At 38.6% G+C, this 14,838-nt stretch overlaps 1 protein-coding gene across 2 annotated transcripts in view; it reads right to left on the bottom strand.

Annotated features, from left to right (window-relative positions):
- Window positions 1-8,082: 8,082 nt before the first annotated feature.
- Window positions 8,083-14,838, bottom strand: part of LMO4 (LIM domain only 4) — a 16,882-nt gene continuing 10,126 nt past the window's right edge. Inside the window, exons 3-5 of one of the 2 annotated variants that reach the window (XM_036856719.1) lie at window positions 14,137-14,233; window positions 13,584-13,739; window positions 8,083-8,873 (exon numbers count right to left, since the gene is read on the bottom strand). In XM_036856719.1, coding sequence (XP_036712614.1) covers window positions 8,865-8,873; window positions 13,584-13,739; window positions 14,137-14,233 — 262 coding nt within the window. In that variant the 3' untranslated portion in view covers window positions 8,083-8,864. The remainder of the gene's footprint in view (window positions 8,874-13,583; window positions 13,740-14,136; window positions 14,234-14,838) is intronic. The other variant, XM_036856713.1, reaches the window with a different exon arrangement.

Genomic DNA, 14,838 nt, shown 5'->3' with positions numbered 1-14,838 from the left:
AAATTATTAGAGTGTTACCCATTATTTTGGATTAATCTACATCATAAGTCCCCTCCATCAGAGAAGACAGGCAAGAGTTGGCTATAATCATTTTCAAAGTAAATTGAAGACTTTATAACTAATCCTTATATCCGAGAAGTTACTATACTTTCCATTGTTTCAGTGGTTACAATCCAAGAGTACCATCAGCAGAATATAAAGCCCTTTTACCTTCTAACGACTCATCTAATGCATGGGCAAGTATAGCTGTTATTAGTAAATTCCTATTAAACAGATGGGCAAAATGAGGTAGTGAGATTAAATGATCAGCCCATGGCTAATATTTTATTGGAAAGACAAATTTAATTATAGGTTCCATTTGACTTCCCTTCAGGACTAGAATTAAATTCCAAGTGTTTCCTGACTCCCAGTTTGGTGCTTATTTCACATGACAGTGCAATGTGTGCTTTATTACGTGCTTTAAAATAAAAAGGGAGGGTGAGGAGGCATGAGTACCTTTATCCTAAAAATCACAGAGCACAGAATACAAGGTAAATATCCCATCATTAATTTTCATAGCATTCCCCTTAAGACAACAGTGAGTACTGTCTCTCCCTTGGTTGGTGCAGAAACCTAAGCTGAAAGAGGTTACATAGATACACAAGATGCCCACAGATACCCAGGGAATCAAAAAGAAAACCCAGAATTACATAGTCTTAGAATAGAATTGGATGACACACCTTCTGGCAGGCACACAGTTTTATAAATCTTTAGGAATACGGGGAAAGCAAAGAACTTTTTTAGGGGGAGTTGCAGAGGGGCGGTAAGGATAGTTTTATAGTTTTATATTATGTTTAGCAGCAACCCTGAGCAAGTTGGTAGTGTTTTGGAAAATATTTTTTTAACTTAGTCACCCAATTCTCATCAGGCCCAACCAACCAACTGCCTCACCCCTTTTTGTTTTGAAAAATAATGTCACAAATCTGTCCAGAGCTGGATAAAATGCACAGTAATGAGTTCATTAACGTGCCATCTGCATACAAAACAAGGGGATTCCAGAGGCAGAATCCTTTGGTGGGCCTGTTGGAAATCAAATTCTGGGCTAAAAAAATATAAAACACAATTTAGGCAGAAAAATATTAGAGCTACACCTTCACTTGGCCCACTGCAAAGACAGTCTGGCTTCTGAGAGGGCCAAAGCCAGTCAGAATCTTTTTTCCCCCTTCTTTTTAATTTTAAAACATGTTTTACTAGTTAGAGGGTAAAAAAACAATTGCTTACAGCATGAGGTGAGGGATGGAGTTTTGTGAATTACACCCATCCCTAGGAAGAAAGACCTAGCTAAAAGCCTCTGTGTCAGAAATACATTGAAGATTGTCTGTCCTTTGAAAATCAAGCCTGTTTATCTGTCTGATTCACTGAGTAACAAATCAGAAAACTCAAACCTGCCCCCTCCATCTCTTCCAGCCCCCACTGCGTCCACTCCACTCTCAGAGAAGGGAAGGATTAGGCTTCCAGGGGCTGTAGCTGTAACAAACCAGAGGCAATGTTTCTTGCCCCAGTGGTACCCCAAGTTTCATCAAGAACATTGGAAGCTGCTTTTCTTCTGTTGCAATTTTCATTTCACCTCAGCTCTCCCTGACACACCTGTGAAGGGTCACCAAATGCTGTATCATATCAACTTTTAAAAACTGCCGACACTGCTAACGTCTGAAACCTCCTGATGTCACAGCCTTGCACAGGCTCGCAGCCCGCAAAAGCACGGTTGGAGTTTCACGGTGCACAATGACGGCATCCTGGGTGGGTAAGGGCAGAGCCTCTTGTTGACAGTAGTGAAATCAGACAAACAAAGCCATGTCAACGGGATGTGTGGCGAGGGCGTCTGGGGAGTCCCTACAGCCCTCTTCCCAATCTGCAGCGAAAGACCCCATCCAGCCCCTTAATCCTCCCTCGAAGAGCGATTTATTTAGGCAATTGTTCCTTCCATCCTCCCTACTCCCATTTTCTCATGAGAGAAATTTCTCCAGAGCCTAGGATTTAAAGAGAAAATATTTTATCTGTTATAAATTCCATAAGCATCTATTCCCACTCCCTGCCCGAAAAAAAAAAAAAAAAAGTTGATAAACACCAATCAGGTTCCTGTTTGTGCCAGTTATGCAGCACTGGCTGAAAAACTGGTTTTCGGTCAAACTATAGAAAGTTAGTATAACTAAGTAGTTGAGAGCATGGGTCCTACAGCCTTGCTCACTACCTGGCGCGAGTCTTGCCTGCCCCTCGGTGATGTGACCAGACTTCATTTACTGATTTTATGAGCAGAGGTCATAATATACACATAACACACAGATTCTCATTCTTTACACTTGATACTCTGTAGTTTTTAATCTATAGTGCGTTCATCTATGCGTATTTTTTCAGGTCCTTACAATTTAAAGAGGATGGATGTATACCCAACCCTATCCAATGAGAAGGGTAATTTAGTCTTCAGACTGGAAAAAAACATATATTGGGTAACTGAAGTCTCATTTTGCACACAGTAGAATAAAAAGATTAAAAGACCACCTGCAAAGAGTCATTGGGCTGAGATACTCCATGAAATAACATACAGAAGTTATGGGCTTTGAGAACCGGCACTTTGGCACCAAAATCCACTACAATCAGGAATCCAGGCCAAAAAAGCCCTTTTTGCCTAACCTTTATATCAACATCAAAATAATGTTTTATTAAATTGAGTAGAAATTGTCCTTAACTATTTTTCCTTTTGTAATAAAGGCAGCTTGGATTTAATGGTATGTTATAGGAATTTATTTACAAATTTTGGTATCTTTTTGGATTCTAGCAATTAATGCGAAAATAGGAAGTACAGCCAACAAAATTTTCAAAATCAGCTCAGCATCATATTTGGATGTAATTAAAGGTATAATCTGTTCCACTGGAATACTTCAGTGCTATCCTATCTTAAAAAAACAAATATGAATATTAGTTCTTTCGTGATATGTCTGCTTTTTTACATCACGCTAGAACATAAAAAACTTTTCCATAAAAATTATTGTGTATTACCTCTTTTATACTTATAAACATATATGTTACTTTTACATAATTGAATTCATTGGCCTTTTATTTGCCACAAATATGATATTCAGGCTCAAGCCACAACTCATTCAAACATTTTAAACATACAATTTATTTCTTTGTATGGGATATAGTTAGTTATCCATTTTGCTTTCTGGACTAATATGAGTCCTAAAGTTTTGCTTTTATTCATCAGCCTCAAGCACTTGTAGGCAGAGTTGTTATCAATTATATCTGATTATTCACCATAAAGTCATTGAGCTCTGTCAAAATTCAAAAGAAATTTCTTTTAGAGTGAGGCTAAAATATGCAGGTAATCTAAATGAGTCCGCATTCCAGGCTGGATTTTAAAGAAAAAATGCAAAACTTTAGTTTTTGAAGAGAAGAAAAAAAAAAAAACAAAACTAGTTATAGCTCATAGAATAAAGTATATCATTGTTGCAGTCTCACAATTTATAAGGCAGTTCTAGCAAAATGCCAGGGAACTGGCAGTTCTGGCACTTTGGGCGTTACTAACAGTGCCCAGCAATGTTGGAGCCTGAGGAAAAGGAAAGATAAGTAATACTGATCCTGCCTTTATTGGAAATTGTGATTATTTTGTTCATCATGTGTGTTTCTGCATTAATTTTATTTTTAAACATATTGCATTAAAGCATCATCTTGATTACTTAAATGTTGCACCCAAAGAGAGTGCCCATTCCCCTCACTGTAGTCCTGGTCCTGCTTCATAAGTCACCTCTCTCAACCCTCATGACCTCATCTGTACAACTGAGGCAATAATCACTAAGAGGATTATTGAAAGGACTGAGTGAGAGAACATGTGTAAGAACTTGGTAATAGTAAATGTTAACATATAAATACATTTACAAAGCATGACACAACTCCAAGATAAAGTCATTCTAGTAAACGTTACATTTAAAGATGTAAGGTTGATGGAAAGTGTAAGTCCCATAACTGATGATAGAAATTGAATCAGAGGCCTTAGAAGAATAGGCAGACTTGAAGACACACCCATCTCTACCCAACTATATTTAAATAAAGAAAGAGGTATACAATCACAGCCCAAGCAAGCAATTTCCTTTCCAGTTTTCATAATTAATCTTTTCATAATTAATCTTTGTTTGTGTAAGTTCAGATTCCCTCTTTTCAGTTCCTAAAAACATTCAATTCACCGAAAATGAAAAATTAATTTAGGAAGAAACTCTTTAATGTTTTCCTCTTACTTAAACAAATTACAGCTCAAACAACACAGGTGAAGTCCTACAAATAGATGCACTGCACATGAAATTTGTTTTTGAAAAAGTGGAGGGCATAAACCTTTTGATTCAAGGTAGGGAGAACTTTCTAGGCCGAAGGAAGGTGCGATGCCTCCTGTTTTCACGAGCTAATGATGGTTTCCAAGCTGGTTGGAATTCAGCGCTAATTGTATTTTAAAACGCCACCTCTGAAATCCTCTCCTCTCTCGGGATCTTACATCAAGGTTTCGAATTTTCCGGAAAACCTCTGCACTTCACCTTTCTCACTCAACAAACGCTGAACTTTAGAAGAATTCAGTTCAGAGCTTCTCTTTCCCCTGCAGGTTTTGATCTGGGGATGGTGACGCTAACACCCAGGAAAGCTGTCCTGCCCTGTTTCGGGGGGTGGGGGGGGGAGAGGGACAATTAAAATAGGTATTTTGGTGGCTCCACTCAGGCTTGTCCCTTCTAACAGAGTCATTAAACAACTTTCCAGTGTCATTCAAAGAAATTATAACAGAATCAATTGATTTTCATGCTCTGCTTTATTAGCTGTAATTTAGGAGAACGGCCCTGTTGACACAGCTGTAACGTGTCAGGACCTGTATGTAGTACGTTATTGGCCTGAGGCCTCCGAATTACAGGCCATTCTCAGCAGAATCAATCTGAACTCGAAAACCTTCCCTCTAGGAAACATGTACCTATCTACTAGCAGAAAGCACTTCTTGTACAACTGAAAATAGTATTCACTTGAGGTATGTTGCAAGTTCACCTTCCCCAAATCAGCCCTGACGTGCCATAGCTCTCGGCGTGTCCACGATGGGAGAAGAGGGCTACAGATGTCTCTTAACTAGATACGCAACACGGGTGCATGTGTGACACTTCGCTGCTAGTCAGATCCCAGACTGCAAGTGGGAATCGTTGGCTGTTTAACATGCGTTCAGAGCCTTGCCAATCTAAAATGGCTGCTCCGTAATACTTTAATTGCAGTTTCACGGAAACAAATTGCTATTTAACTGCAGTAAGCATTTCTGTGACTTGGCTGGACTGACAATAGGTGAGTCTCAGCAGCAAAGAGACAGGTAACATCAACTTGTAAATGGTCTGTGTTTCAACAGCCTCTCCAATCCAGTCACAGGATGCAAGCACCCAGGACAGAATTCCTGGCTGAAGGAGGCTTGGGACAACGTCTTCTCAATTTAAATACAATTATTTAGGCTACATGGAAACCCTTCACTATAGTGTTTTGATAGACAGATCTTGGAGTCTATGTTATGCAATTTATTGGCCCTAAGTAATATTTTATATAAACAGTAGTACACATTAGAATCTTACTATATTGACATTTAAGCCATTTAACTTAAGAGCTTCATTTTGGATTATCAGTTGTTTCAAACATCAGTGCAAATCAGGGCAAAAGAATTTAAATACGGTTAATATTAAGAGGATGACAATTTCACAGGCTTCATGTTGGTGTGACAGTTTTCTCATTTCGTATTTTATAAGACACTACAGTCTGTGTTAAACTATTTCCTAATAAATCATGACGAGCTGGAAATAGTTTCTCATGGCAAACGATTTGGTTTGGAAAAGCTTCGTTTGGGCTCTCCGGCCTTTTGGACTGTGTAAATCTAACTAGACAGATCGGTAAAAAACATTAAACCCTTTCAGGGGACAATCTGTTTCATTAGCAAGATTGACAATTTGCATGATTGAGACATTTATATGTATCATAAACTTTTTTTTTTTAATCAAGAGTTCAGCTGGGCTCAGTCACATTTGCTTTTCTTTTTAATTGCACTTGCTTGTAGAGACTGGGGCCATCTTGCTCTATGACGTGGTTAATATTACATAAGTCCTGTCAAAAGAACAGAGTGCATCCCACTAACATCACCAATGCCACGATGAAAGGTGAACAAGCTCGTGGGTTTTTTTTTCCCCCAGCAGTGTTGGAGCTGGGGGAGGAACGCAATCACTGCTCACATCAGAATAAACCTGAGTGTTTTTAGTAGCTTTCTATCCACACAGAACATCCCCATTAGAGCCAGGTTTTATTGTTTGATACGCCTCTGGTTTCAAGAAAGTGTTTTACCTAAAGCAAGACTACTACTTAAATATGTTCTATTGTATATTCATAGCTCCATTAGTCCTTCTCCAATTTAGCACATCAAAGAGAAGCCTTCATCACTTGCATGTGGATTATACTAACATGAGTGACATTTGTAATCTTATAGGTCTGCAACTTAAGAAATGCTTTTAGAAGCTCGTTATTAAATACGCAGCAGTGCTTGAGGAACTAGCCCTATAATAGTTCATTTAAAGTCTTTAATGACCTTAGCCCTCCACATCACTAAATGCCACACTGTATTACTGACTACAAAGTTATTAACTATCTCCTTTGAATTTCTACACTATATGGGACATGAGTGCTTATGTCAAAAAGAATTAAGAGAAGATGCTAGCATTCTTATTAACACTTTTCTCCTTTTCTGTCCTGAAGAGTCCCACGTTCCCTTAAAGGATATTGAAGGGGAAAAAAAAAAGTGTTAAGAACCAGAACTAGTTCCTAGCAATTCCCCAAGGATCCAACTCAAACAGATATTGTTATCTATGTGATTTTGTTCATTTTATTTTTTCTCCTGCATATTCTTTTTATAAAGCTCTAATAAACTATTCACTTTAACTAACTCTGCCTTTAAATTCTCCTACACGAGGTTTATAGGAGGTTTTCAGTTGGAGCAACTGATTGTTTTCTCTTGGCCTGGAATCTCTGGAAGCAGGAGATCCCAAAGGGAAGCTGACTGCTAGTTGAGAGGTGGTGAACCAGACCTCTCTGCAGAACCAATTCCTATTCTCAGAGAGAGGGTGGGTCTATATCAGGAGCTTTTCTCTGGAACAAGAGAAAATAAAACTTAAAGTAGCATTATGAACACACCTGGTTTTATTAACCTGTAAGAGAAGTTGCAGTTGAGTTTGCTCACATACTACAAGCCTGGCAGGGCAGCCTTTCACGTTTTTCCTCCTTCCAGCACCGGCACTGGGCCCACTGAGTCCTTGGCCTACACGTGTTTTGTGCAGGCAACTTGGGCGCTGGTGGGGAGACTCTGCTGCCTAGAACAGGCGACTAAGTACCTCAAGACTACTCAAATGAAATCCAAATCCTCCGCCAAACACATGGAAAGGCAGAGTCAGTACAGGAGCGTAAGAGCAAAACAAAATAAACAAATCACACAGCAGACCACACGAGTCTAGAAGCTCGGCAGGAAATGGCTGCTTCACCCATCAAAGAGGACTGTAAAAGAGCTCGGAGCTCCTAACAACTAATGGAACTTCAAAATCTGTACAGGTATGGTTTAGAACTGCTGTTTCCTTCAAAAGCTATAAACTTGGTAAGAGAACAAGACGGTTATGCGACATTCTTCAACATGCTTTCCATCAATACCCAAGGCTTTCCTACTGAGAAAAAAGAATAAACGAAATAGCTGAAGAATCAAACGTATATATATAAACACAAAAGATTCACTGTGATACAGCAGAAGTGTAATGACATGCTGTTAACAGAATATTCTGAATTTATAGAAAGGACTCCGTTAGAAACATGGCTTCGTACTCCTGCCAAAAACGGCAAGAGTTAAGTAACCTGAAGAATACCTTATTGGCTCAGAGCTAAATAAATATACGCACTGCTTCCCTCGACCCCCGAAGAGTTAAAGTGAACTTGGTACGGAACAAAAAAAAATAAAATTTTCCAAAACACAGAAAAGGAAAAGCAGTTTTTAAACCCAAACTCCATCGAATATTTTTCTTTTAAGTTTTTATTATTTAAATACACCATACTAGAGCAAATGTCTCTGAAAATATCACAAATAAAAGATTTTTTTCTTCATTCAGCAAATTAGAAGTAGGGGGAAATTTCTACACAGTAGCTTCTATGAGCCTGATTTTTTTTCCAAGTTTTTTTTTCTTTTTTTCATTCTTTTTTTTTTTTCTTTGCCATGGGAGTAGCAACATTAGGACGAAAACACTTACATGCATACATACATTGTATTTTACAGAGATACAATAAAAGTGTTTGTGATAGAATATCACAAAAGCCACATCTCTTTCCTTTATCTCATGTTCAGTTTTGATTGAAACACATTTCCTTACAACACTTAAATATACAAAGAGCAAATAGAATGTTGTTAAGGTAAAAACACAGGGTACAAACTCTGGCCAGTGCCCTGCTAATTGTTAATGAGGGTAGAAAGCAGATTTGAATGCTTCTTTTAATTAGCTTCATTAGTCATTTCCCTCCTCCCAAGCTCCCTCCCCCCCAAAGATGTCCTCCGGTGGATCTTTTTTCATTTTCTCTACAGTCTCCCATTAGCCCAGGTTCATGGAGTCCTTAATGTTCATATTCAGTCATTTTAATACACCAATAAATGCAAGAAGGGCAATCAAGACTAAAGAAGGTGCAATGGCATGGAGCTGGCACTGGTGCTAGCTACAAAGGTGACTTGTCTACTGAAGACACACGGGATCCACCTGTGATGAACAAGATCTGAGATGAAGGCACGCATTCTGCATTACTCTGACCTTTTAGCAGACCTGCAAGAAACAAAAACGGGCATCTTAGCTAAAATGCTAAACTTGAGAGATATTAAACTCAAACATGGCTGCTTTTGTCTTCCCTACATTCACTAATCTTCTATTAGATTACTTTCCAACTGTGACTTGTTAGAGGCTTTCTACGCTACTTAACTCTAGCAGTGGAGAACTAAAGCATAACATTTTCTGCACTTTTACTAGCGGACAAAATGAGACGACAAATGGACTTTCAGAAAGTTTCTGGTGTAAAGTTCTACAATGAATTGCTGAACTCTGTTAAAAGCAAGTTTCTTTCTGCAAAGAATGAATTGTAACATCTTGCCTCGTACTAGGATCTTAAAGACACATCAGAGCCAAGTCCCTCCTCCCCAGGAAGTTTTGTGTTAATATTCTCAACTGTGTAAACTTTGGCAAGTTACTTAACTGTCTGTGTCTTGGTTTCCTCATCCTAAAAGCGGGGATAATAAGGGTGTTATAAGGATTACATAATATATAGGGAGCGCATTCAACAGCGCCTGGCACTTAATAAAAGCTAAACAAATACTGGCGGTTAACACGATTATTCTAATATCCCCATATGATGTCTATGCACCCATGTCCTTCTCTGCTTATAGGTATGTGTGTATATACATGTGTGTATACACACACACAAAAAAAATATTGAGATACTTCTTTTCCCTTAGTATTTCCTACCTACTATGCCACTTAATATTACATAAATATTGTAAATATATGAATCAAACGTATGTAATGTGTTAATGACTTGTGCTCAATTAAAGAATGTAGTTCAATGGAAGTCTAACTGAAATATCTAAGTTAGAAATGATAATCCACACAGTTGTCCAATACAATCTGTTTGCAATTACCAAAATGAAATAATATATGTTAGGTTTTTTATGGTTCTTAAATGACATTGTGAGCTTCCCAGGAAGTTCTCCTTTCACCCTTTCCCTAACTTACTAAAAGCCTGAAGTCTATTAGGAGCTGCAACCCCCTACTTCCAAGCTAATTAAAGTGGTAGAGGCTTAATCCCCAGAGTGGAGGCTCAGTGTGAGAAAGGTAATTTGTCTGTCCAGAACAAAGATGCGGCAGCAACCAGTGAGCATACTTAACAAATGAGCAACAAATGTCCTCTACGATGGACACACACACACAACGTCAATTATGTAACTACGGGGGGAACTGCGAAGTGGTATGTAAACTAGAACCCTCGCTAAATTTTCTTCTGACCGAAGAGATGTGATGTCTTATTTTACTGAAAAGCACAGATTATTCTAGATGAAACCATCACTCCTGAGTGGAAGAAAGAATTCCAGAGCAGGCAAAAAATTTACCAAAAATAAACCCAAAACACCCCACAATTCTTGATTCTATTTACGTAACTCTCTCTCTACAAGGCAGTATTCTCCTGAGGGGAGCCAAGTCTCCTTCAGACAATATAGGCTATAACATTTTGTAGATCCTAGAACAAGAGTGGTCTGAGACTTCAGTCAAAGAGACTGTATGATTTAAGAGCTTAAGGTTATTTTTTCTCAGAACGTACAAAAGCCAATGGTGCAGAACAACTAAACTATACATCCCAGACACTGGGAACAAATTTCAGGAGGATAAAAGTTGAAAGGGGCCAGATGATGGGGGCCTATACTTTCCATACAATTAGCTGCCTTTAAAGAAGGGATGTACAAATAATCAACTCATTACTTTTCAGCCAGAGGATGTTTGGGTATATTTATTATGCATCACGCACTAAAAACGTAATTGGTTCTGTGAACAGAAGGAAAATGGCCAAAATTAATGTCCAATTTTCCCTACCAAAAATATGGAGAATGAGAGAGAAGAAAATAATAAAATGGAGCTATGTGTCATTTCTCCCCATCTCATCTCCTCCAGAAAAGAAACGCCACAGGGTTTGGGGAAAATCATTTTAAAGCATTCGCCAGGTCCAAAAAGCAGTTTATGACTCCACCAGGAAGTATGTTTTCATTACCTCTTCCCCCTTGCCCTCTCATTAATATCTCTCTGGACCACATTCAGCTTACCCAAAACCTTTATTTACAAAAACTACCTTGTGAATTGACTGTGCTCATGGTGAGCTGACCACCAAGGGCAAAAATGTAAGACATTTAGGCCAACGGGGATATGTTCTTAATTAACATCACCCCCAAAACACAGCTTCTCACCAATGTCTGACAAGAACACATCCTTAAGTTATATTTCCTTATGCCTTTTAAGAGCTATTAATTTTTGAAGGCCACCTGTCTCCTTTTAAAAGGCTTCCAACATTAAAATACACACTGGTAAGGCTCTTATTCATTGCCTCATATATTTTGTGTTCCAAAATGAACGCCCTACCTCTCCCACCCTGCAAAAGGTATGGACTTACATGAAAGGCACAATACTTGCAATCTCGTAAACATGTAAACCAGATTTTCCTCAAATTTTCCTCCCTAACACCTCCCAATTTACGCCATCTTATACTCAGTAAGATGGTACTGTGAGACGGTGCTCGTACTTATTACGCGTCTGTGTACTTAGTCCCTGGCTAACACTGCTATGGCCTGTATTTCAGTCTGGCTACACAGTCTGGCTACATTTTCCACCTTGTTTCTACATCCTTCAATTCTCACCATGCAAGTTGGTGAGCTCTATCATTTTTTTATGCCTTGCTAAGTCAGGGAAAGAAATGGTATAAAACCAGCAACAAACTTAAGATATAGTTTGTAGAGAAACTAAGTATTTACCTTGGAGGGGGTGGATTTTATTCTTGTACTTTTTTTTTGGCTACCAAGTATAACTACAAATGGCTTTGCCTCTATACTGAAATGGGTATCTCAAAATATTTGTTACCCATTCATTGGCCTCAACTCGGCCCTATAGATTCACTTAATGACAACTGAAACCATGAAGATCTGTAAGTATTTATATGTATTGGCACTCCTTAAAGAAGCTTGACCTGGCTCATCAATGGTGACTGATTAATCTGCAATAAAAAATTAGATTTCCGTTCTTAAAATAGTATTCTATGTAGTTCCCATATTAGTAAATAAGGAGAACTACATATTTTGATGCAATTAACCTTTACCTAAGAAAGCAATGGAAAATACATTTAAAATCATTCCATAAACTTGAGTAAGGGAAAATGATAAAAATAAGCATTAAAATATGGCAGTATAATTTAAAAGTTTTCAAATATTAGTCATTTTCCCTGTACACAGCATTAAGAAAATGCATTACGGAAGACAAAGAAGCCTAATATGTTTTCCTGAGATTTTTGACGCTTGCTAAATTCCTATTTGCAGATAAATGTTTTTTGTGATCCCTACAACAGACATTAATGAAGTTCCTATTGTAAATCCATAAAGAATTACCAAGTGAAGTGTGCACTTTTTGTTTCAATGCAATAACTCAGTGCTGTGTGATTGCTTGGGTTAATGATGAAAAAGTCAAACACACTATCAGAGCTGATGGAAAAATCTATCACCAATCTGAAATTAAAATTCATCTGTGGTCAATAAGATTTAATATCCATGCAAGTGGTGCTGTAAAGAGTAAATGAATCAATGTCATCAATACATAATCAGTATGAAATATGATGTGAATAAAATTATGCGCACGAGTCATACATTTCACTCTTTTCTGGGCCAGTGTGGAATGAACAGTCTCTTAACTGAAGGTTGACAGTAATTGTTACAAATTAGGCACAGCAGTTATCAAAATGCACTCACTTGCATAGCTATAGGACTTACTAAGGAGATTAAAATAGATCTGAAACTATCCAGTACTGCAGGTGCTGGACAACTGTTGATCACCAATTTTCCCTCTGAAGTGCCCTCTAATACATGATTCGTACATTTGTATAATTTCCTCGTTTCTAACTCTGGTCCAAAAACTTTCCAGTTGTGGATCAAGAATCAAGACATTTAATCTTTAATGATCAGCAAGAGCTAGAACTTTTAAAACAGTTGTAACTTACTCAAATATTATGTATTGGACTACCAATCAACAAAAACACTCTCCTTTGGAATTCCAGAATGTTCTGTAAAACTGCTCTTCTAAGATTCAAAGCACCGTAAATTGGGTTAGGAAGGCAGGTGTCCAGATTGCTATTACTAATGCAGAAATCATTCTTTCATGACAAAGACATTTATTCCCTCTTCCTACCAAAAATGTTCTAATTTTCCCCCCACAATAACCTAGTCACATCGTATTTCTGAATTTCAAAATTGTCAAGTGGGATAAACTACTGGTCGTAGGCAAGTTTTACATTCTGCCTGACGCTGCATGTGATAATGTGTTCAACATTGGTAAAGCTACAGCTATAACTAAGTCAGGATTTTTTTCACCACAGAAGATTCACGATTTAACCAATCAACTCTTCTATTTCTGAACAGTGTACGTATGAGTAGTCTACATTTCTTTAAAAGGGCACGCAAAAACACAACCACCGGAAGAGTGGTCGTGGCAGCAGCACCTCGGGCCCGATTCTGCCCTTCTCTGAGCCTCCCTGACACCTAGCACATCCCAGCGCCGTCCTCTCCCTGCCCCTCCATCATGGCCCGTCCTCACTCCCCGCTAAGCTACAAAGCGCACCCTGAGGGCTCCTGTTTGCCTTCCTGGGAAGCGCCACAAAAAAAAAAAAAAAAAACCACAACCACCTAGGAAAACTCCCTCACTAGATGAAGAGGTTGAACCTTCCAACTAGGTATTCACCTTCTGGTCTGGCAGTAGTGGATTGCTCTGAAGTGAATTCAAATGGCCATTGATGAGAGCTGTAGGTCTATCATGTTCACAAAATAAACTGCCATTGATGTAGTGAAACCGATCTCCTGGGACCAGGCGATTCCGGCAGGTAGAGCATGTAAAACACTGAAAGGAAAAAGCAAATCCACTGAAAACAAGTACAAATTAAGTCTTTCTTGGTCACAAGTTTATAAACTGTTTTTAAGCAGGTATCTGTCAAGTACAGAGAGCCACTTATGGCTTAGTGTTTTCTTTCCTTCAACATGATTCTGGAAAAGAGTAAGCCAAAATGCAAGAAACTGGATCAAGCTAAAGGGGAAAAGCGACAAACAGGTGTGTGCTTCTGTGGCATGGGGGGAGTGGCGTGGGTGGATGTGTAATCATCACTGCCACGTAACAATTTCAGTGGATTCCTTCCATGTTTGTGGCTTGAGAAAACAGGGTTCCTACTAAGGAGACATGCTTTGTCTCCATGTAGGAAAGTTATGGTTCTTTTAAAAAACAGAGGAGGAGCAGCTGCTACCTTCAGATGATACACATTGCCTTGGGCCCTCATGACGAGTTCGCTCGCAGGAATAGACTGTCCACAAGCGCTGCAAGCACCGCTATTCCCAAATAACCTGAAACAAAGATGACGGGGACACCAATGAATAATCCCAAACCAAGGAAAAAGAAAGAAATCCCCCTGCCTCCGGCCCTCCCTTTGGAATGCATTTGACAGAGACTGAATTCTTAGGCTCCGGACTCAAATTTTATGAGTGATTTACATCACCTGGGAAAAATCCTTTTGGGGGTCACAGCTAACTTCTGCCTACCGCAGAGGAAGAGGGTGCCCTGGGTTTAATCAAAATATTGACTTACACCTCTAGCAAATACGGAACAATTCTGTTCTACACACATTTTATCAGATTACTGAGTTCATCATAAAAAAAAGAGATACAATTCATGCCTGGAGTTTAAATGTATTGTGTCCTTGAAATTATATGAAGAACTCTTTTGTACTTTAATCATATCTTGAGATATGAGTCACCAAAAGGGTTAAGAGGATTTGATTGTATATCTAAGAAGACATCATGCTCAGTGTATTGAAACTCCCGTAAACCTCCATCAGTGCAGACTTTCCATTAGAAACTCTCTGCTATCCAGGTTGATATATAATGTGTATGGGTTAACCTTTTCAATCATGGTGTCAACACTTAAGATTTGCCTCTGCTCATCTCTTTCA

This window comes from Balaenoptera musculus, chromosome 1 (assembly GCF_009873245.2).
Source record: "Balaenoptera musculus isolate JJ_BM4_2016_0621 chromosome 1, mBalMus1.pri.v3, whole genome shotgun sequence".
NCBI classification, from domain to species: Eukaryota; Metazoa; Chordata; class Mammalia; order Artiodactyla; family Balaenopteridae; genus Balaenoptera; species Balaenoptera musculus.
Note: the sequence above shows the minus strand (reverse complement) of the source record. Positions and strands in the feature narration are given on the sequence as shown.